The sequence below is a fragment of the Strix uralensis genome, chromosome 5 (assembly GCF_047716275.1).
Source record: "Strix uralensis isolate ZFMK-TIS-50842 chromosome 5, bStrUra1, whole genome shotgun sequence".
Taxonomy (NCBI): Eukaryota; Metazoa; Chordata; class Aves; order Strigiformes; family Strigidae; genus Strix; species Strix uralensis.
The window spans coordinates 86080596-86102424 of record NC_133976.1 but is presented as its reverse complement, the minus strand read 5'-3'; the positions used below and the strand labels follow the sequence as shown (position 1 = coordinate 86102424).

Here is a 21829-nt window from a genome sequence, read left to right as displayed (position 1 = left end):
TGTGTCTCTCCGGAAGCTTTTCAATTTGATGACTTCCTGCTAGACCATGCTATCTCATTCAAAAAAAATCGGCTAGCGTGGCATTAATTGAATAGATTTGAGTGCTCTCTGTTGGATGACCTTACTAGACATGTGCACACTTCAGACCTCTTTTACAATGACTCAGCTTTGGGTATGAGCAAAGAACAGCACACAGGACTTCAAGGCAGACTGGACAAGGAAAAGCTGTTGCGTTTGTGCTGGAGCTCTTCAAGGATGGGTCAGGTTTGTTGTGTGCTCCACTCCTTTACTGAAAGCTGTAAGAATCAGACATAACCATTGAACTGCTGCTGCAATGCCATACTCCTCTCCTTAAATAGTCAGAAGAAGAAAAAAAAAAAAATCACTTTTTCATTAATAGAGAGTTGAATGAAAACATTTAAGATACTAATGCATTTCTCAGAGAGTCTTAAGAACTCAAGGCTGTGGACTTTCAAGTTTTAGCATGCTCTAAATTGGTTTGTCCATTAATTTTAAGGCAGTTGAGGAGTTAGATACTGTTGCATGTCGCTGTCATGCCTTCTGTAGTGTTAGTTTTCCTATTCTCTTTGTTCTCCAACCTGAGAAGAGATGCGTACGTGTCTGCACTACCATGGTTTGTTTTCATATTGCTTTTAGACTTTTTTTTTTGGTTAGAGTGGAGATGCGGAGTCAACATGTTGATATGTATTTATATTAGTGAAAACAAGAAATGCTCCATGATTTTAGAACAAAACATGGTAAGGCTCCTCTGTTATCACCCCTGTGGTTACAGATTCCCAGGTGATCAAAATTGTTCCCTTACAACTTCTAAAAAAAAAATAATTGTGGCTGATCCCCTTCTGCATCCCTTTTCTGAAATCCACCTCCGAGCCTGTTTTTGTACAGTTTGGAAAAGTGCTAAAATCATTGCAAAAATGGGTATGTTTGTGTAGGACCCTATACCAAAACAGCACCTGGAACACCTACTTTCTGTTAACAGCTGCAGGTCTTACAGCCATCCTGACATTACCTGTGAGCCTGGTGTGAACAAAGTTTAAGCATGCAAGGTCTATCACCTTCCTAAGAAATCTCAGAAAGTATGGATTGCATCCTGCCCGTGGAGAGCCTAACATCAAAATCATGTTCCAGTTACAGTGAATCAGTGGTAGATGTAGTAGTTAGAGGTCACTTAGACCTGGATATACTGTTTGCAGGACTTCAGTATTTTGCTGGGTTCAGTATTATACTGGACCTATGGGGGGTTTTCTGAAAGTTAAACTGAAGCTACCGAGTGCAGACTGCACACGGGAACAAGCTGCTGCGGGTAAGGAGTCAGCGTAGGTGTAGCAACTACCTCTTGTAGGCCAGCAGTGGTGAAGCGAGGTGGCTTGTCTCTCTGGCCTTGACAAGTAAGCCACTCTACCTTGCATTTCCCAAAGGGAAGAGAGCCTGCGTTCGTGGCTTATTGCTGCACTTTGGATTTGTGTACCCAGGCTCCGAATCGTGCTGAAAACCAGTTCTGCTGGAAGGGGAAGGCTTTTGCTGGATCAGCCAGCTTGAACCAACACATCCCACAGCTGTGTGCGTGCTGAGCCTGGGAAAGGGTGGCTGGGGTGAGAGCGGCGCACGGCCCTTCTGGAAGGGGGTGGGTGGGAGAGCGGGCGCCCCTTCTGGGGCTGGTTGGATGCTCCTCACCCTGCAAGTGCCAGCGCAAGAGCTGAGCCTGCATCTGTTTAAACTACGATAGCAAATGGTTGTGGAAGAGCAGCCCAGCTCTGGCTGATACGCATCACCAAGTGACTGCTTGCAGGTATCGGAGAGGGATCCTTCAAATCTTTAGTGATCTGAAAAGCAAAAAGTCCTAGATGCTGTCTCACAGGAACGGTGAGACTCCACAATTTGCTATTAAGAGCTTTAAAAATGTCAAATGTAGTGAAAAATAACTTGTTCTCACCTCTATCATTTTAAAATAGCAGCAAATGCAGGTAATGTCCCACCAAATGTTTAATTTACAATTGTTTTCATGTATAACCTTGAAAACTTAGTTTGGAAGCATTCTGCCTTTTTTCTTCTTTTTTCCTCTCCCTATTTTTATAACAAAAAAGAGTGTTTGGAAGGGAACAAGGCTGTCTTTGGCTTTACTGCTCATCCCTTCCTGGTATTTTATTTCCTATCTGAAGTCAGGACCTTCTGCACAGAATATAAGAATCAATTACTGTTAGTGTCGCAAACCAAGTTGTTATTTCAGACGGTGAGTGAAGAGAAGTTGACCTTTATGGGCATGTGTGTATATATATATAAAAATATAAATGTAGAATAATGTGGTTTTCTTGAGGTGCGTTTCTCTCCAGCAGTACGTTGCAGAGGAATCCGACTGGTTCCCTCTTGCTCAGGGGTCCCTACTGGATGCTGCAGGATCCAGGGGCCCTGGGTGCTGCTGGCAGAGCAGTCCCGTGGCAGCGGGGTGCTCGGGGCTGAGGTGGTCAGTGCTTGCCCCTCCGCCATGACAGGAGGCCCGAGCTGTGGGACCAGGCCTTGCTTGTCAACGTGCAAACCGCAGTGACCAAGTGTTGCAGCTCTGCGCTCCGATTCAGGCCCCTCGTTAAATCATTAGCCAGGTTACAGCACCGGAGCCTCACCAAAAGTTGTCACTGGCTTTGTGCACAAGCAATACTCACTAGAGATGTGTTAACTGAAATGCTGTTTCGTTTCTCTTATGGTAAACCAAGTCAGAAAGTCTGGTTTGTTTGGGTTTTTTTAAAGCCATACCAGATGAAATACTCAACAGTTAAGTACCTGTTCGGTGGTTTTAGTTTTATTTGTCTATTGTGCATATTCTGTTGTGTTATGAGCAAAAGGAGTAGATGGATGTCCTCACGTACCCATAATTACACTAACTAGTGGTATTTTCATGCTGTATGTATCCATAACATGATGCATTTTTTTTTCTCTCTTCGTATAGTTGGCAGATGCCAAGAGTGAGTCCTGTGCCTTGGGGGGGACTCTTATAATTTTGACTGCCAGACTCTGCTCCAGACTGAGGAAGAATGTCTGTCTGTCTTAGGATCATTCCCAGAGTGGGAAAGCTGATCTCATGGCTGAGAGGAGGAAGGACATACCTATACTTGTGTGTTTTATGCTGCTTCTGAGGCTTGTTGGCCCTCTCGTGAGCCAGTTTGGTGTGATGGGCTGATGGGGAACTAATAGTGGGTAGTTTTCAGGTATGTTGATGAGCTGAATCCATCTGTGGAGCTGCTCAGTGAGAACCAGAACTGGTACAAGGACAGGGCCTGGCCTGCATGGCAAGGAAGGGTGGCAGAGCAACAAGATTCATCCCCTTTTCAGCGGCAGAGCGCCCCAAGATCAGCTCAGGATGTAGTTCTATGAGGGTACCTCCTTAAACAGGGACAGGGGGTTTTTCCCAGCTGCTGGGGGTCTTTCCAGCTATAAAGGCTTTATAGGTCTTGTAATGGACCATATAAGTACCTTGAGGGAGACGTGATTTAGGATGAGCAAAGCTCCACCTACTACGTATTTAGAACTGCCATGGTGAGGAAGTGAAGTTTTTCTATAAAATGACTGATACTTTCCATGACAGACTTAGGAAATAGGTTCGTGCTGTGTGTGAGCACACCATCAGCAGACTGTGTATTAAAAAAAAATAATAAGGGGGGGGATGTTTTTACAGCTGCACTGTTTTGGGGGGGGAGGTTAAGTGGAGGGAGAAATGAATTGGTATATTCTGGGTATCTCTAACTGCAGAGGGAGTGACGCACGTGCTTGGCAGAGCTGGAATGTGGAAGTTGTTGGGGCTGACTCTGAGATGCGTCTCCCTGGGCTGATGGTCACGCTGGGACTCGAGTCATTGTCTTCCAGCATGGGGAGCTGGGGCTTGAGAAGCTCCCAGTCTTGCCAACCCTGTTGCTGTTACTTGTTGTAACTGATAAAAGCGGTACTCCTAGATTACCATTACCTAAAAGGACAGGATCACACAAATGTTGTCATTAGATATTCAAAGCTTGCTTAAGTAGCAGCTTATTTTAATAGTAAGATGATGCTCTTTCATAATATTTTACTAGTGAGTTCGTTTACTGAAGTGCAAAGGGAATGTAATGTAAACTGTCTACAACAGAGGAGGTGCTATTTGCTTCATGATTTCTGCTTCCCTCCCCAGGGATTTTAACACACTTCATGCTAGGGATTCCTTATTGTGCTTTGTCTTTCTTCGAGGTACTTTGTCACTTGACAGTGTTTGACAGGAGATGATAAACACAGAGGTAATACAGAGCACAGCAGGCCACTTCTGTGTGATTGTTGAATGTTTTAGGTGCCCTAATAAGCCCTGCAAAGCTGAGTGATTAATTTTTTAAACACAATGTCAAAAGTAAATAGTGTGTGCATTGTCTCCTCCTTCTCTCCCCAACTCAACCTTTGAGTAATTTCAATATCCTAAATTTAGTTGTTATAATTTCATGCCAGCTCCATGTTAAATTCTGGCCCGGGAAATTGGCCTTATGTTGCAATAGAATTCAGGGAACAGTAATAGTTATTTACATACTAATACTGCTGGGAAAATGACATCCATTGTATCCCTTGAGTTACTTCTAAAATCAGATGGATGTGGGAAAAGAATCAAAGCAGACTGAGAAGGAAAAGTACATCAGTGCTTGAGTTTGGCTCACTTCAATTAGGAAGGTAGGAACAAAACCTGAATATTTAAATACAGGTGGGAGAGCTAGGACAGGGATAAGATCATTGTTTCAGACCTTGGCAGCAGGTGTTTACAGAAGAAATATCACACGGTGGGATCATTTAAATAGAAAATGGCTCTTCCTGGATAATTTTGTGCTGCTTGGACAGTGGCGTTGCCAAAGAAAGAAGTTTAAGTGTCTGAGGGCATCCAGGTTCCCAAAGTGATGCTTCCTCGCTTCATACTGGACAGGAGAAATGCGGTGGGTCCACCTCTCTCTCCTTTACTCAGTTGTACTTGCTAGTAGATAACCGCTTGTCCTAATAAAGTAGTCCAGTTAAACCTGTTATAAGAAAAGGTAAGGAGCAATTACTTAATTTCTTTGAAGTATATGCTGTATGAGCTGTGTATGTATGGCTTGTGTCATTTAAAAAGTTTCATCAGCCTGACTTGGACTTTGCTACTCCTGAGTAGTGCAGCCATTCCAAGTCATGCTGGTAAAGCCTTCAGAGGAGAAATGAGTATCATCCAAATTAAAATTTGGATGTGAAATGGCAGCCCACATTGCTAGCAAAGTGGCTGAGTGGTAAATTGAATCGCATGTGAAAAAAGAGGATGAAGTAGAAAATGTCAACTCTGTTGCATTTACAAATGATTCTTGTTCTTCTCTATATTTTCCTGAATGCACATAGTAGAGAGAAATTACTATTCCTAGTACCTGTGGCCAGAAAGTGTTGTCAATAGTATATTTTGGACAGCTCTTCTTTAATGTATATTTTAGATAGCGCTCTTGGAAAAATGGACAAAGGCCATGAATCGCCATAACTCTTGGCTATGATGTTATTTTTACTACGGCAATGTGCCTTCGCTCAAGCCCTTAAGGTTAGGGGCTGCAGTTGTAGTTGAGGGTATAGTGTTTGCCAGAACAGAAGTGAATGATTTAAAGTCTTGACACTTGACTGTATTTTGATCTGATACAGAAATTCCCTGTGAGGAAAGAGGAAGAAAATGTCATGTGTCTCCTTTTTTGTGGTGTTACAAAAATGATAGGAAATACGTGAGAAGTGCTGCTACACACCAGATAGAAACTGCGTATTTCATGTACATAAATGATGGCTATACCAGAATCAGCACTGTGCTTTGTTTACAATTATAAAACATTGATAAAATTTTCATCAACAGATCCTATTAGTTATTTAAAGGGAATTCTTTCAGTGAAGCTATCTTTAAAGTTTTCTCTGCCACTCTTAAAATCTCTGGAAAAGAAAACTGAAGTCTTGGACTTGCTGAATCTGTAAGTAAATGGCCCGTTCATCAGTCTTGCTCTGTGCCATGCTGTGGCAATAAATTGCAAACAGAAAACTTTCAAATTGACATCTGAACTGAAGAAAGTGCCTGAAGGTTTGGAGGAAACCAACAGACAGCGATATCGGATAATCTAATAAAAGATGTTACTTGTTGAAGAAGCATATCTCATTTACAACCTGTCGTAGATGTAATCTGAGCCTGAAGTGGCTGGCCATTTTGCCTTAAATTGTCTTTCCTGTAACGTGGTCTCAGGCACAAGGCCCGTGAATAAGTTACCATGGAAAAAACTATTGCCTGCGTGTGTGCTTTTGCCTCTTCGTAAAAGCAGCACAGTGTACTCTGCCCCCACTGAATTTACTCGGGGTTAGTGTGTGTACACAGGCTAGTTATTGTGGAATAGCAAACGTGCCCCAACTGCACATGGGTGCCCTTGAGCTCAGAGGTGACTTTAGATGTCACCTTTCCTCTAAACCCCTGAACACTGGCTTTTGGGTTTTCTTTGTGCTAGTATGTGCTATGTTGTGTACTGTTGCTTAAAATAAAATGAAGATTGCTGTGAGGCTAATCTTTGTTACTAGTAATAGAATCAATTAAATGAATTTTAGCTTGGAGATTTTTGGGTGTTTTTAATTTTATTTAAAAGAAATTGTATTTATTTGTTCCCGCTGTCCCTTTTCTCTTCCATCTGCAGCCTAGAAAACTTTGCATCTGCTGCAAGTTTCAATGAAACTTTGCAGTGGGAGATATGAAAGGTAGTTAAGGTCTTATTATTTCAAGGGAGATGGGTGAACAGGTAAAGTTGAAACTCTCTCAATGCTTTGCATGCATTAAAAAATTGAAGTGACAGCTTGCTGTTGCTAAAACAAAGTCCCCCTCTGTCCTTTCTCCCGCCTCTCCGGGGACTAGCTCTAATTTTTGATCTCCTCGTGCTCCGATTCCTTTTGCTACTCTAGAGGAAAAAGAAAACCACTGGATTAGTTCGCTGTGGTTTTAGCGAAGTGAATCGTTTTCTGTGCCACAGCTGTGGTGAGGCATGTGATGAGGAAGATGGGAGTTGGACCTTCCCTTTTGTGGAGCTTGTATGTGGGGGTCGGAGGAAAGAAGCTGTTGATTTGGCTCTGGTTGTCTTATAAACCTTTATTAGATGTCTGAGAATCTGTGTGGGAGAGACCGCGTCGATGCTGAGTGCTCCACGCTGACGGTGCTGTAGGAAAGCTGCCGTCTGCCCTGCTGGTGTTTGGTATTTGAGGGCGAGAGAAGGGGAGGGATGTTCTAGCGGTGAAGTCATTAGGCTGAGGGACAAGAGTTTCCATGTGGTCTCCGATAAATCATTTAATCTCTTGGTGCCTCAATTCCTCATCTTATAAAATGACGTTAGTCTTCTGGCCTTTGGGTGTGCAGAGCATTTAGGATAACAGGGTCAGTTGTAGCCTGCAGATATCACGTGGTTATGTAATCAGATGATGGTAGGTCTTGGGTCTCTCTTGATGGGTTTTACAAAAAAAAAACCAAAACGTTGCTGCAGAGTAAATACAACTTATTGCATGACACAGGGCCATGGTCTCTCACCTCCCTGTGAATTACCCCATCCAGCCTTATGCCTATTTTTGTACTTCGGAGTCTGTTGCAGAAGGTTGGCCATACAATATTGCAAATGCTTTTCCATATTCCTTCTGTGCTCTAGAAGTGAAAAATTAGTGGGGAGATGGACTGGGTAGGAACTTAGCTGCTTCTAGTTGACAAAATGCAACTGTGTGCTGTTCTTCAGCGTGTATTGTGGACTCTTTTCCCTACCTGAAGCTTCAAAAGAAGGGTAATGGTAGGCATGCTTCCAGTTTTATGGCAACCACCAGTGACTTTTTGAAGGTGTAACACTGGGCAATCTCATACTTTGAGAGGCACAGCTAAGTAACTGCAGACTAAAATACCAGTACATGCAGATGATGCACTATTTTTCTCCTTTTGGACATTCAGGTTTCTAACAATCCAGATGAGGAAGCATTTCAGATTTCTTTCTGGTTTAATTCTTTTCAAACAGAAATTTTAATGTAGAAATTTTTGCATCACTGAGACATTTGTGCTTTGCAGGTGTCCTCAAAGTCCCAGTCATGATCAGGCTCCATTGTGCTAACTGCTGTACAGATCGTGCAAAGCAGGGGGCAAAAGTCATCACATCAGAGAAGCTGCAAGCTTCAGTGGTGCAAAAAATTGTCTGCACATAATTGATCATGTATAGCCACCCTATGTGACAGGAGAAAGCTTTAGTGATGTATAGAAATCTTGGCAGGATCTAGTCCTAAGCAAAAATGAGGCTCACCAGGAAAGCAGAAATATCATAAATAATCTTTTAGTATAATTAATAACAACAACAAAACCCCTTCTGAATCACAGTTTCTTCTAATGTAAATTATGTGACCTTAATAGGTTGAGATCTGTAAGGGTGTGGGGTTTTTGTCTTAGAATTGTAGCAAACTGCATTTTTAGAGAAGCCTAAATGTCTTGGATCTTTTCAATGTTTGTTTTTGAAGACAAATGGTGGAAGATCAAAAGGGGAGGTGATTTATATATCTCGGTGAGTAATGGCTTACAGGCAATAGCTTACACTGCGTTAGGAGGCCGAGGCGCAGTATTCATACTGAGAGCATGTTTGAGCTCTGCACTCAGAAAAGTTGCCTTTTAAACGATGTGACAAGATGAGAGTCTTCAGCCCATCTGTCATCCATGCAGAAGTAAACGATCACATGGTACCGACTCCAAAGTAGAGGGAAAATCTGCTGTTACAGCCAACATTCCTTGCCACAATACAAATATGTTCTTTGCTCACATAATAGCTATTCAGTTTGCCTACAGTCATTGTGTTCCCCCATTAAAGTTCAAAGGAATTGAAAATACACAGTCGACAATGCCAACTTTTGTCTTGGAGTGAGTACGTATTTTATTACAAGGTGTTTTATCAGTGAGATTTTTAGAAAATAAACTGGTCTGTGAAAAAGATCATGTGGTCATCCACATTTGAGCTGAAAGCTTTCTGAGTAGCAGTGATTTTATGTTTATTTTCTTCCAGTTTCTTTACGGTTGACTTTCACTAATTCTATGGTGTATGGCCTTTTCTTGAGGGTGGCCTGGGTTTCCAAATTCGAGTGTATAAATTTTGATGTTTCCTAACTGAGATGTTATTAAAAAACCCAACCCCCCACACCAGAAAATCCCACAGCAAAACAAAACAACCCCCAAAAAAGCTATTTTGATTCTTCAGGCTTTGCTGAAAATGTAGTCTTTTCTTAAAGAATGAGAGGGGAAGTACACAATTAAAATTCAAAGCATTTAGTCAATAAGAGCCCTGTAAATCTGATTACCTTATCTGTTTGGAAGTATTTTAATGCCTTTTATTCCGCTGCACGTACATGTGCAATTATTTCTTTTCCATAGGTTATATTAAGTCCTCCTGCATGGTGCACATATGGAAATGAGCTCTCTATCTCAGCTAGTAGCAAGTTGTGCAGGCAGTAACAGTCAAGAAAGAAGACTCGGTCTTTAAGGATGTAATTTCATCTGTTCTTTGTGTGGATCTCTTTTTGGTATTTAGGATGCCTGAAGGTACTGTCAAAACAATCTCCCCGTGCAAATAGCAACAAGAAAGGCGACTATAATAGTTAACCTGTGGCCACAGAGGACAGACTTTATTTAAGAAGCTGGCCAGACTGGGTAGCTTCTACCCAAGAACTTTAGAAATGCCTGATGAGGCAAGTTGTGGGGTTAATTTTTAAATACCCTTGGAACACAGGAAAATTCCTGGAGACTTGAAAAACGCTAGTACTTTTTAAGTTAAAAGTAATGCTGGCTTAATGAAGATAAATGAAACGACTCAATGCTATTATATTAATAGTAACCATAGTCTACTCAAATTCAATGCGAAATAGAAGAGCGGAAAAAATTTTACTGTCTGGAGGAATTTCATAAAAAGTGAGGGTAGGAAGAGGAGAAGTTGGGAACAGCTTAAAGAAGGTAAGTTGCAGGCAGCACAGGTGATTTTGAAGGGCGGGAGAGGGAAAAACAGTGTAGTTAAAGCAGCGTGAGGGAGCTGCAGGCAAAAAGATATCCACTCCAAAAAGAAAAAGGCAAAAAGAAACTTGTGTTTAGGAGAGCAAAAGATCACAAACTAGCAGGTTAAATAGGAAGTCATCAGGAGGCCAGAGTAGAAGGTCTTTGAAAACAGCTTTCTACTAGCATACACTTAATAAAAGCTTTTAGATTCTCCTGAAGCTTGCTGAGGAGTCTGTGCGATTGTCTTCAGAGAAGAATTTCAGGAAAGCAAAATCAATTAGTTGAATCAGCATTTGCTACAAAAGTAGTATGTCATTCTTTACAAGCATGAGTGAGAAGTGTTCACAGAAGAGATTTTAGAAAACAGTAATAAACCTTCAGAAACAGGTACCAGAACCAGGAACGCCTCTGTAAAGTTGACAAGCTGTTGCTAATTGTGGTGTGTAATTTGTTGCTTCATTTAACCTTGCTCTCGGGAGAAGAGGTGATGACATGTGCAGTCCACTGTAATGCATGCTCTGCAAAATGGTGTTGCTGGTTAGTAGGTCCAGCAAAGGGGTAGCAGTTACAGAAGCAACCAGATTGTTAGAGGTGTAACCATTATACACGGTAGAAGAATTGACTTGGCTTTTAAAGAGGGAAGTCAGGGGTCAGGTAAGAGGTATCTGAAGGTGTTACAGACGTAATCAGAGAAATTAAGTCTCCTGTAGGAGAGGAAACCCATTAGTGGGGTTCTTGAGCTTGGAAAGATGATGGGAGAATACACCCTGCTCTGTATAATTCTGTTGGGTCACCACACAGCAACTACAGAGTAGCAAGTGAAAAGAGTTTTCTTCATGCTGTGCTTAAATAAGCATCTTACTGCCACGGGAGATTGTGGAGGTAAATGTATACCTTTCAGAAAGGATTAGTGAAATTCAAGTATCATAGCTTCACTGAGCACACTATTTTGTGCCTGAAACTTTTAGTAATAACTTTTGGAGGCAGGAAGGTTGTGGAAGAGGAAGAAGAACTGATAATGTTTCCTAAACGTCCACTGTTGTCAAATGTTGGAAGCAGTATTCTGGGCAGGGTAGACTTCTGGTCTGATTAAATAAGGAGTTACTTTTAAAGTCTTCTCTTATATTCCACTGAAAGATTGGTTAGCTGATGCCAGCAACCCTTTCTGGCCTTAAAAGTAGTAACAAGACCACAGCATTATGTGCTTTGTTGTCTGTAATAATAAATTAACAACTGTGGACCTGTTGGTTTTCTTTTTGTAATGTCTGCTGTTACTGGATGAAAAGGGGATTGACTAGTGGAAATACAGAAGTCAGAAAGAAATAATAATACTTTTCAGGTTGGAAAGCACTCAAGTTGTTGTTAGGGTTGTCCATTAAAGCAGCAGAACGTGAGTGTGGTGGGTTACAATGGTCTGTATGTATGTAGAATCAGTATAGCATGTAAAGCATTTTTTCAAGAACTTAACTTCTAGTCATAAAAATGCTTTTTAAACTAACAGCTTTCTTCTGCTCAGTAGGATGTGATTTGTTGGAAGTGTATGTTGACCTGGAACCAACAAGGAGATGACTAAGTAGGAGGAAAATGGTTTTAACATGCCTCTGCTTTGCCAAGGAATATGGAAACAATAACAGATTTGTCAAGTCTGTGGGTCAGCTAGCCGTGTAGTGATATATGATATTTCTCTATGCACAACATACTTGGTGTATTGGGTTGTTTTTTTCTAAAGCACCATTTAGGAGCTGAAATGTGAATCTTTGTCCTGGTTGCTGTTTATCACCTTCACGGGTATGCTGTTTGCTGATCAGATGTATCCAGAGTAGGTGGGAGACCTTGGCTTCTCATCATTGTGGCAGGCACATAATGTGGTCTATCTTCTTATTTGTTTTATGGTGAAATTTGATAGCCAAGAATGTGCATGTTTGGCAGTTGTCAAAGCATATTTGGTCCATGCACTAAAGCTCTGCAGTAGTCCTTTTCCCCTTTCCCAGTTTTTGTTTTCCCCGTGCCATGACATCCTCCATGCCGCCTTTCCTTATCACGCTGGGGTATGCTGCATCACTCCTGTGCCAAGCAGTCTCTCCTCGAGGTTTCAAACAGTGCGAGATGATTCCTGGTGTGCTTCCTTCTTTGGAAGACAACCAACAGCTTGAAAAACAAGTATTCAATTTAATAAGAAATTAAAACTTTAGATGCTGTTTTCTTCCCATTTAAGAGCAGAACAATGCTGTGGGGTGGGGAGTAATAATCACATAGATGAAATCCCAGGAACACCCTTTCCTCAGTGAAGAAGAGGTAGTAGCTCAGCAGTTAGTTGTTCTGAGATGTGCTGGTCACCGGGTTCAAGTTCTGGTGTTTCGGGAGCGAGCCAGAACCACTCAGTGACCTCTGTCTCTCCCCCTTTTGGCACTTGTAAGAGTGACCTCAGAAATATTTTGTTGCAGCAGATATGATCTCATATCCTCTTACAAACTGTGTGTAGACCAGTTACTGAGGGATGGCCCTGTTCGGTGGAGAGTTTGAAGTGTGGGACAAGGCTTTAAGAAGGAAGAAGTGATTTTCAAGAGGAGGGTTGTTTAATAATACCTAGAGGTTTGCAGTGCTGGCCATCTCTCTGCTTGAAAATTAAAGCTTTCTCGGTGCTGAACTGCTAAAGGCTTTTAGATGTCTCTTCAAATTTCTGTTAATATAGGACCAAAGGACACCAGCAACACCCTTTTTAACGCCCTGCGCTTTTCCTGTGAGTCTCAAATTTGTCATGGGTATAGGGAAGTATGCTGCTGTCTCTTAAGTGCAGAGCTCATGGAGGAGGTGTTGCTTTAAACCTGTTTGGGCTCACTGCCTGATGCTGGGGGGAGGAGGAAGGGAAGAGAACTGGGTTCCGTGGCATGGGGGGGATCTTTGCAGCCATGCATCTCTTTGTTTCTACCCCCTGGACTTCCCTGGTAAAACCTCTCTGGGATCCGAGTGGCTGTAGTCTCTCTTCCATGAAGTTTCAAGATGACTTATTGTTGCCATCTGCTCTTTTGGAGCAAAGCTACTGACTTGCTAAAAAAGAAAATGCAGTGAATTAATAAAACTGTTTGGGTCGGAAGTGACCTTAAAGATCATCTAGTCCAACCCCCCTGCCATGAGCAGGGACATCTTTCACTAGCCCAGGTTGCTCAAAGCCCCGTCCAACCTGGCCTTGAACACTTCCAGAGAGGGGACATCTACAGCTTCTCTGAGCAACCTGTTCCAGTGTCTCACCATCCTTACCATAAAAAATGTCATCCTTACGTCCAATCTGAATCTACCCTCTTTCAGTTTGAAACCATCACCCCTTGTCCTATCACAGGCCCTGGTAAAAAAATCTCACTGTCTTTTTTAATGAGCCTCCTTTAAGTATTGAAAGGCCCCAATAAGGTCTCTCCAGAGCTTTCTCTTCTCCAGGCTGAACAACCCCAACTCTCAGCCTTTCTTCACAGGAGAGGTGTTCCAGCTCCTTGATCATCTTCATGGCCTCCTCTGGACCTGCTCTAACAGGCCCATGTCTGTCTTGTGCTGAGGGCCACAGCACTGCAGGGTGGGGTCTCACAAAAGCGGAGCGGAGGGGAATGTTAATGTTGAAAAAACATTAATATTTATAGCATGGAGTTACTGTGACCAACAAAAAAAGGTGTATTGACTTTTTGACAATGGGAATTTCTGCCGGGTGGAAGGCTGCATGGCCTTTTTCATGCTGTTTACTTTTTCCTTTCTTGCAAGTTGAAACACTAAATTATTCTCTGGCATTGTCAGTACGAGCTCAGAAGTTTTTGGAGAAGCTGATTCCTTTGGCTTCTCCCTACTGCATCACCCAAAATATTACCATAGTCTACCTTTAAGTGTCATAGGCTGTTCGTTTTTTATTGCTACTCCAAACAGTTGTACTGGATGGTGTTTCCACCTCTGCCTTCTTATGAAGGAATTCCAGTTGAACAGTTAGTGTCTCACTTCACTTGAGCTTGTGTTTTTCTGGATAGTGAATTAGAGGCTCCTTATAGTTTATTAATTTTGCATTTAGCATTATGTAACCTGTATGAGGTTGTAAGTACATAGTATAAGTTGAGTAGCATGTTCTCTTATAGCTCATTTTACAGCCCTTAGCCTATTACACTTCAGAATTCTCATAAGCAGCATAAGTTGGCCAAAATACACACTTTGTGTTAATTAAATCTCTTAAATAGAGTCTAATTTTCTTCCTCCCCTTGAAGTTGGTGAGAGATTAGTAATAAAAGAAAATTAGTTGGTTGATAGCATCATGTATTTGATCGGTGCAGAAACAGGATAACTGCCTCAGGTGTATGGTGAACTCTTCATTCCTGTGTGAACATTCAATATATTAAAAGTTGACAACATTATTTGAATGTTTTTCCTGGCAAGATAATTTTATGGAAGATCAGAATCAACAAACTGAGGAAGCACTAGAACACGTAACATACACATTTTTAAAAAGTCTTATTTCCTTCAGTGGATTTGGTTAAAGTTTTGCACTTCAGCTGAAAGTAGACTTGAAAGATTTGCAATTGATATTTCTGGACCTAAGATTTTGTTTGAGATGATTCTTTCCAAAACATAAAAAATAATTTGACTATTACTAATACAGGGATTTGAGACTAAATGGTGAAGTGTCTATTTCCTCTCCTGACCTCTTGACTCAGACAGCACAATTGTAGTGGGCAACAAGTCAGTAAAACAAAATTATCTTTTTTTTCCTCTTAAGATGAGGAAAGAAAAGGTTTTGTGCAAAGGGTAATTGAGAGCATCCTGAGAGAATAAAATGTTGAGTGTTGATGAAAAGTAAACCTACTTCATTGTATCTGATGAAGTTGCTGTCCTAGTTTTGTTTTCATTTCTGTCTGCAAATGTTTTCAAGGAGGCTTAACTTTCTCAAATTCATAAGATGCTTCTGACTTATGTCTTGGTTTCTATCTTGTTCTTGCGTTTTGGCAAGAACTCGGTGTCACCAGTTGTAGCTTCCAATAGGCATGGGGGCCATCCAAAATAGTTTCCATTTCCCACTGAGGTACATTCTTAGAAGAACTTTTCCAATCCAAATAACTGGCATTTATTACTTTTTAATTGCTTAGTGTGATACTTGCTTACATTTGCTGTTTTAATGTCTTTTCCTGTCTGTAAACTGAGAGTCCCAAAGGGCACATGCATGCAGTCACTGAATTCAGTTTACATAGTTTTGGGAAAAGCAGATTGCGTGTATGTGCTGTTTGTCACAGATGGTGTCCCAACAAGAAAAAAGTTGTGCTAATGCTGAAGGAAAATGAAATGAAAGTAAGTAAATGAAATAGCAAAAATAAAAGGATAGCCTTAGAGTTTAGCATCATTTTTTCCAGCCGCTTTGGGAAAAGTGGTCAGTATGGCACACGTATGCTAGAGCTCAGCAAAGGTTCTCAAGTTGCGCTATGTAGGCAACAAACAATGGGCAGGAGAAATGTCTCTGGACAATTTTGCTCCTCAGGATATTACCAGTGCCCCAATTTTAAGTCTAATACATTTTTTTTTTGGTGAGCTTTTTGTGAAACCTGGTCATGCAAGTAGGTAAGGATCTCAATTCCATATTTTAAAAAAAGAAGTATATTTCTGATCTTTGAGATTGTAAAGAAAAATCCTAGAAGATGAAAGGGTTCTGGAGCTTTAAAAAAGGCAAGGTAAGCAAAACAGGGGCATTTCACCCCTAATAATTTAACTTAGGTTGGTCATTTTTTATTCAGGGTTTTTTGGGGGGGGACCAGTGAATATTTAGAGCTCTGGTTTTGACAGCATGATTCTAGTGAAAATAGTTTGAGTCCCGTGCCCATATGGGAATGCAGATCTCAACTCTTTCCCCTTCTGGTATACATAAACAAGGAGGGGGTTAATTTTTCGCAGTTTAGGATTGTTTGTGGAGGAGAAGAAACAGGACTCGCTTTACACAGCGTATGGCTGAAAACCAGACTGATGTGCATTATGGGCCTGCATTTAGAGTCTGTGTTTAAGTTGTGTCAAGGAGGGCTAAGCTGTGTGGCAAACTGTTCTTTGCACTGCTATAAATCCTAAACATCCATAAATCTTCAATCCACACCTTTCACGCTTTTAGCCTTCGCTGGACTCCTACCTTGCTAAAGTGCATTCAGTAGCCTAAGATCCCGAATTAGTTTTTCATTACCCCATACAAAGCTTTTCTTCTGGGTTTGTTCTGCTGCCTCTCGGCTTGCGGCCGAGTTAGTTATATGAATATTCAGATTAACTCTGGTCCTTCCCTTGTCTTGTAGGACTCCTCAGTGGGCAGACCTCTCAGACCAACACCAAACTGGAAAAGCTGGACCCTCAGCAGGTGCTGCAGCTGTGTCTCCGGTACCAGGATCATCTTCACCAGTGTGCAGAAGCGGTTGCTTTTGATCAGAACGCGCTCGTGAAGCGGATCAAGGAGGTACTGCCTGCAGCGTGCCCGCTTCTGGTGGGGAAGGGCTTGGGGCATCACTTTGGCTATCTTGTTCTCCCTGGAGATGGCCATGGGTCACTTGCAGCAGTCCACTTCAAAGGAAACCCTGTAGAGAAACTTCGTGGGTGCGCACTTCAAGCAGAGTTTCCTGGCTTTCACTGTGGTTACTGTTAGGTGGTGTGTTTATGGGTTATGCCGTATGAGTCCTGGCCATAAACAGTGCCTGTTCCTCTGCTATAGCAAATACTGCAAGTAACTGTTGAAGAAGTAAAAGATGACTGGAATTTTTAAAGGTAACAATCCTTCTTTAGGTCTGTGTAGCGTACATTTCATTATGCCTCATGGTTAGGCTCTAGTTTAAAGAAGGAAATGGTTATCTTACCGTGGTTGGAGAAGGTGGTATGTATTTCTTTCTTCAGTGGATTTGTAGAGCTAGACTTTGTTCTGAAAGCCTATAACATGCTGTCTCATCTCTGATCCGTATGGCAAAAAGATCTTCCTGTGCTGCTGCTTTTACCACTAAACCATCGTTTGAAAATCACTGATCTGCTTAAATATTCAGTGATACTGCTGGGGAGGAAATTAATTCCTGGGGTGAGCATCCTGCAACTGGATCATCGTTCTCATATGTAACTACTGGTGTTGGAAGCAGTAGGATGGCGGACAGATAATTTTTTATTTTAGAGGTCAAAACGGACTGGCAAAGGAGATGCTGTTCAAGAGTGTTTTCTCACATACTTTCAGATGTGTAGAAGAACTGTTGAATGCTGCGTATGTCAAAAGCCTATGAGACCAAATGCCTTTCAATGTCAAAAGAAAAATTTTTGAACAGGTGGTTAATTTTTATTCGTGTAATATAAACAATGACCTTGATTCGTTGTTGCTTTATTGGCTTAGAGTTAAGAAAATCCCACGTGACAGACTGGATAATAAATTTGATTCACAGGCTGTTTTGAGAAGCTGCTGTCATCATGAAGTTGTACGTCCAAAATAACCAGTAAAAAGGCCTTTTTACTTTGGTGTATCAAGATCTGAGGCCAGCTATTACACAAGATGTAAAGATATTTGCAGATGTTGGTGACTCAGATCACACAATCTCAGAAATGGGATTTAATTGCCAGGCTAATGACAGTGTACTGCATTAATCCAAGCAGATTGTAATTCTTTTGGCTGTTAAAGTGTGAGAGGGAATATCGACATGATTTAAAGTCATGGTAGACACCACCAGTGCAATCTGCATTAGTTGGATTTGCCTTCCATAGGGGCAAGTGGCAGAATCCCTTCCGAATTAGCTTTGGTGATGTTTTCTTCCAGTTCGTAAGGCTTATGATTTTTTTCCATTTAAAATAAATAAAATCACGGTATGATACTGTCACTAGCTTCCTTATCACAGACTCCTCTGACAAAGTGAAGGAGAAATGGGCAACTCTGTAACTCAGGCAACTGACAAGTTGATTGGGTTGAGTTTGTTTTTAGTTTTTTTTTTTTGGTCAAAACACTTAAATAACTTCAGATGCTTTCAATCCCTCTGCCAGATCTGGGGGGTTTTTACTGTTCATTTTCCTAATAATTTTTAAATGTTTTTCTTGCATTGGCTGTTCTGCGTGTGTGTTCTGGAGGAGCCGTGTGGGACACACTCAGCTGAAGTCATTCTTTCCAAATTGTTTGGGCTCTCCTTGGTGCACTAAACTGAACTGCTGTTGACAGTTGTTGACAACAAGGGGTGCAGCTGAACTAGAGCAGGGTTATGTGTCTCGTTACAAGTGTAGACAAAGAAAATCACATTTGGCTGCACCCATTTGTCAGCAATGATTTCGTTTTGCCATGTAGGCAAAGCTGTGACCGTTCGTAAAGAGTAAAAATGAAAGAGGAAATGAAGTGTATTTTGAAAAGCATAATGTGTGCATGATCTGGACAGCAAATTTTTTCATCCTTATTTTAGTAGTCAGTACTTCCCTTTTCCTTTCTTTAACACTGTAAGCATTGAAGTGTTTTCCTTCCGATAACAGACTTGTTATCACTCAACTGAGTGACTGGTGCTTTTAACTTGCCTACAAAATGTTGGTGAGCTTCAGTCCCTGATTTCCTACCATTTATCTGAGGGACATTCACTTTTCAGACTGTCACTGACGGTACTCAGTACAGCAATAGTCCTACTGTATAGTATGCTACAGTCATACTGCCTGCAGCCAGGATTTTTTGAGTCTTTCCTTGACAAAATGTCCCAGGGCAAATATCTTTTGCTCGTTGTCTGTGTGGCCAGAAAAAATGTTTCCTGGTTTCTGGCAAAACTCAAAAGTACTGTTGTAAATTTATTGGTCCTCGATAACTCATAATTGACTGTGGTGGTTTGTAAATCAGCACACAGTCTGAACAAAAATGGTTCTTAATAAGGAAGAGAATAAGCTAAGCAAAACAAAAACATTGCATGACAGTAGTTACTGCAGATCTAAGTAGAGCCATCTGTGCATTCCCTTACTTTGGGGACCAAAGCAGTCTAGCTTTGCTCTCCATCCCATTTCCCAGTTTAGCCAGAATTTCTTTGCAGTGTGTTGGCTGGATCCGTATCTGCTCCTAAACATAGAACCTGTGCAGCTTCCAGGTTGTTCTGACAGTTCTGTCTGAAGAAGAAATACATTTACCCAAGCATTTCCTTGAAAGGGAAAGAATTGAAGATGTGATCGAAGGTAGTTGACTCAACTACAGTTACACTTACTCGGACTCAAACTGTTGGTTTTGGAAGGGATTGATTTTTATGACAATAGGCTTTGTTTTCACTGCCAAAAGAAAAAGGACGTGCTTGCATCTTTTTAGGAAAAAATAACCACTATGCATTAAATATTATGTTTCATATTAATTTTTGGCAGCTGACTCACTATCTGTTGCAATACTGCATTAATTCCAGGGCCACTGAAATATTTAGGATTCCTTTTAATTTTTTCTCCTTATCAGTTTGAAAAACAACAGAACAGCAATTTGGTATTTATGTGTGTGTTAATCCAGGGTTATGGCATCTCACAAAATTTGACAGTTTTCAAGAAAAAAGCCCATGTGCAGCATTTTCTGTGTAATTCGTCTACGCTTTGGTATTTTGTAGGATGAAAATTTTTAGCTTATTGGATGAATCGCCACATTACTGACTTCTGGGGGCATTCTGTTGAGATGGGTCTGGGAAGGGAATCTAGCCTGTCTGCTGATGGTATGTTGGACCCATGTGAGCTTGTTACATGCGTACGCTAGGAAGTTTTTAAAACTCAGTAGGTAATGTGTTATACTAAGGTATAAAAGGCAGTTATAGCTAGTTAGCAGGTTAAACTGATCTTAGCTGCACCCTGGAGCTTTTGCCACAGAGCGTTTAATGATGGAGATGGAGTTGATGACACGCCTTGCAGGGAATGTTAATAGTTCGTGCAAAAATTTCAGGGGTGAACCACAACTTGCTAAGCAGGGATAGAACAGTCGTGATCTGCCTATTCTTGGGTGTTGTATGTAAACAAACAAAAATAACAAACCCACCAAAAAAACCCACTAAAAAAAAAAACCCCAATACCAAACCAAAACCTTTAGTGTCTAACAGCGTGAGGACAAAAGAGCTCCTTCATTTTGGGGGGAGGGGGGGGCGTTGAGGGTCCTGCCTGTAGACAGGAGATCTTCATTTGCTGCATCCCACATCCATCTCTGCCATGACAGTGCTGTAGCTCTGCGTTATAACTAGTTCAAAGTTTTAAGCAACTCCAGCTGCTGTTGAGTTTAATAGAGCTGCATGTGCTCTCTTTGCCAGGAGTGTCTGCCTCAGTTTTGTGATCTGTAAAATGGGGGCTTTCTGCCAAGATTAGTTTGAAGGCAAATGTTAACCAGCACTAAATACTAGGTAAAACTTTGAGGAACGAAGGAAATGAAGCGGGGAGAGGGCTACTTTACCTGAATTCCTTATCAGTGGAGGATATCTGGTTTGGGTGGCAGGGAGAGAATTTGGAGAGCCATCTGACAGGTGATGGTGAATAATAGGGAATAGGAAACAAGTAGAATAGGTAAAGGCTGGGCAACAGAGATACATTTTCAGAAAGGGCCCATGATTTTGTCATGTGCCTCCAAAACTCTCATTTCAGTGCCTTAAGATTATTTCTCATGCACAAGATGCTAAGCTTCTCAAAAATTGCATCTTTCAAAATATCTGAAGCTGAGTATCCAAACGTTACTAGTCACACTTGAAAATTTAGGCCTAGCTTCTTTCTATGAAAGCAAAAGGGAAGCTGAAAGCCATCTAAGCTCCTTTCAGAGAAGCTTTGAATTTAAAGATCTTGAGCATTTCTTATTAGACATCCAATATTGGCAAAGGGGATGTGCTACTCGAAGTATCCTGTGTACCCTTAAAGGCAAATGTAGTTCCTAGATAAACTGTGCTTAAAATATGTATGAAAGTGGATTACTGGGAGGGCTCTTATGCTTTGCCCTAAAAACAAATTTCAGTGCAGTGTTATCTGTAGCTTTTATTGCCACAGGAATCCCATACTGACAACAATTTTGAAAACAGAACACTTTTTACCATACAAATTGAAATAAAAAATATCTGGGTCTAAGCACACCTATGGGGAAGCCCCCCCCCCTGTTTTCAAATATAATAAACACTACTTTTCTATTCTTAACTATTCTTAATAGTTAAACAACTTTTGTCCAGGCAGGCATTAATATCAGTAATTGGTTTGCTGTATAGCCAATTACAGTGTATGGGTTGTTTCAGACCTGTAAATTCCTCTTTGGGAATAGCTCATTATTTTGAACAAATATTCCAGAATCAAGTTTGTATGGATTTATTTTTTTGTTTGTTTGTTTTGGCTTTTTTTTTTTCTTTACCAGCTTGCTGCTAAAAGTCATTGTAATGGGCTTCTCTTAGTATGTAGTTAAGATGTCTGCAAACACATCCTTTAATATTTGGCAAGTAAATAACTTTTGAAGCTGCACATACACCACATAGTGTCTCCTAATATATTTCAGCTGTTTAAAATTATGGATAGGAGTTACATCATTATTTTCTATAAGCAACAAGTCTAGTGCATTTGACAGACTAACAAGAAAAGCACTTTTCTACACAAGCATTATATATACAAGCACATTGTAGCTTATCCCATGCTTTTAAGACTCATAAATTGTGATTCAGCCATTCATGTCACCACGTGTGTGAAGCAAAACACGTTCAGCAATTTGGGGATTTAGGAATTTCAGTTTGTTTTTTGTGAATGCTTTGTGGCTTTTTGACCTTTACTGCAACTACGTTGTTTTGTCGAAGACAAACTATGTTTTATCGAAGAGACCTGTCGCCTAGTGGC

At 41.1% G+C, this 21829-nt stretch overlaps 1 protein-coding gene across 1 annotated transcript in view; it reads left to right on the top strand.

The window, feature by feature from the left end:
- The window catches only part of BORCS5 (BLOC-1 related complex subunit 5), a 76938-nt gene that overhangs the window by 36916 nt on the left and 18193 nt on the right, over nt 1–21829 (top strand). Inside the window, exon 3 of the mRNA XM_074872082.1 lies at nt 16333–16490. Coding sequence (XP_074728183.1) covers nt 16333–16490 — 158 coding nt within the window. The remainder of the gene's footprint in view (nt 1–16332; nt 16491–21829) is intronic.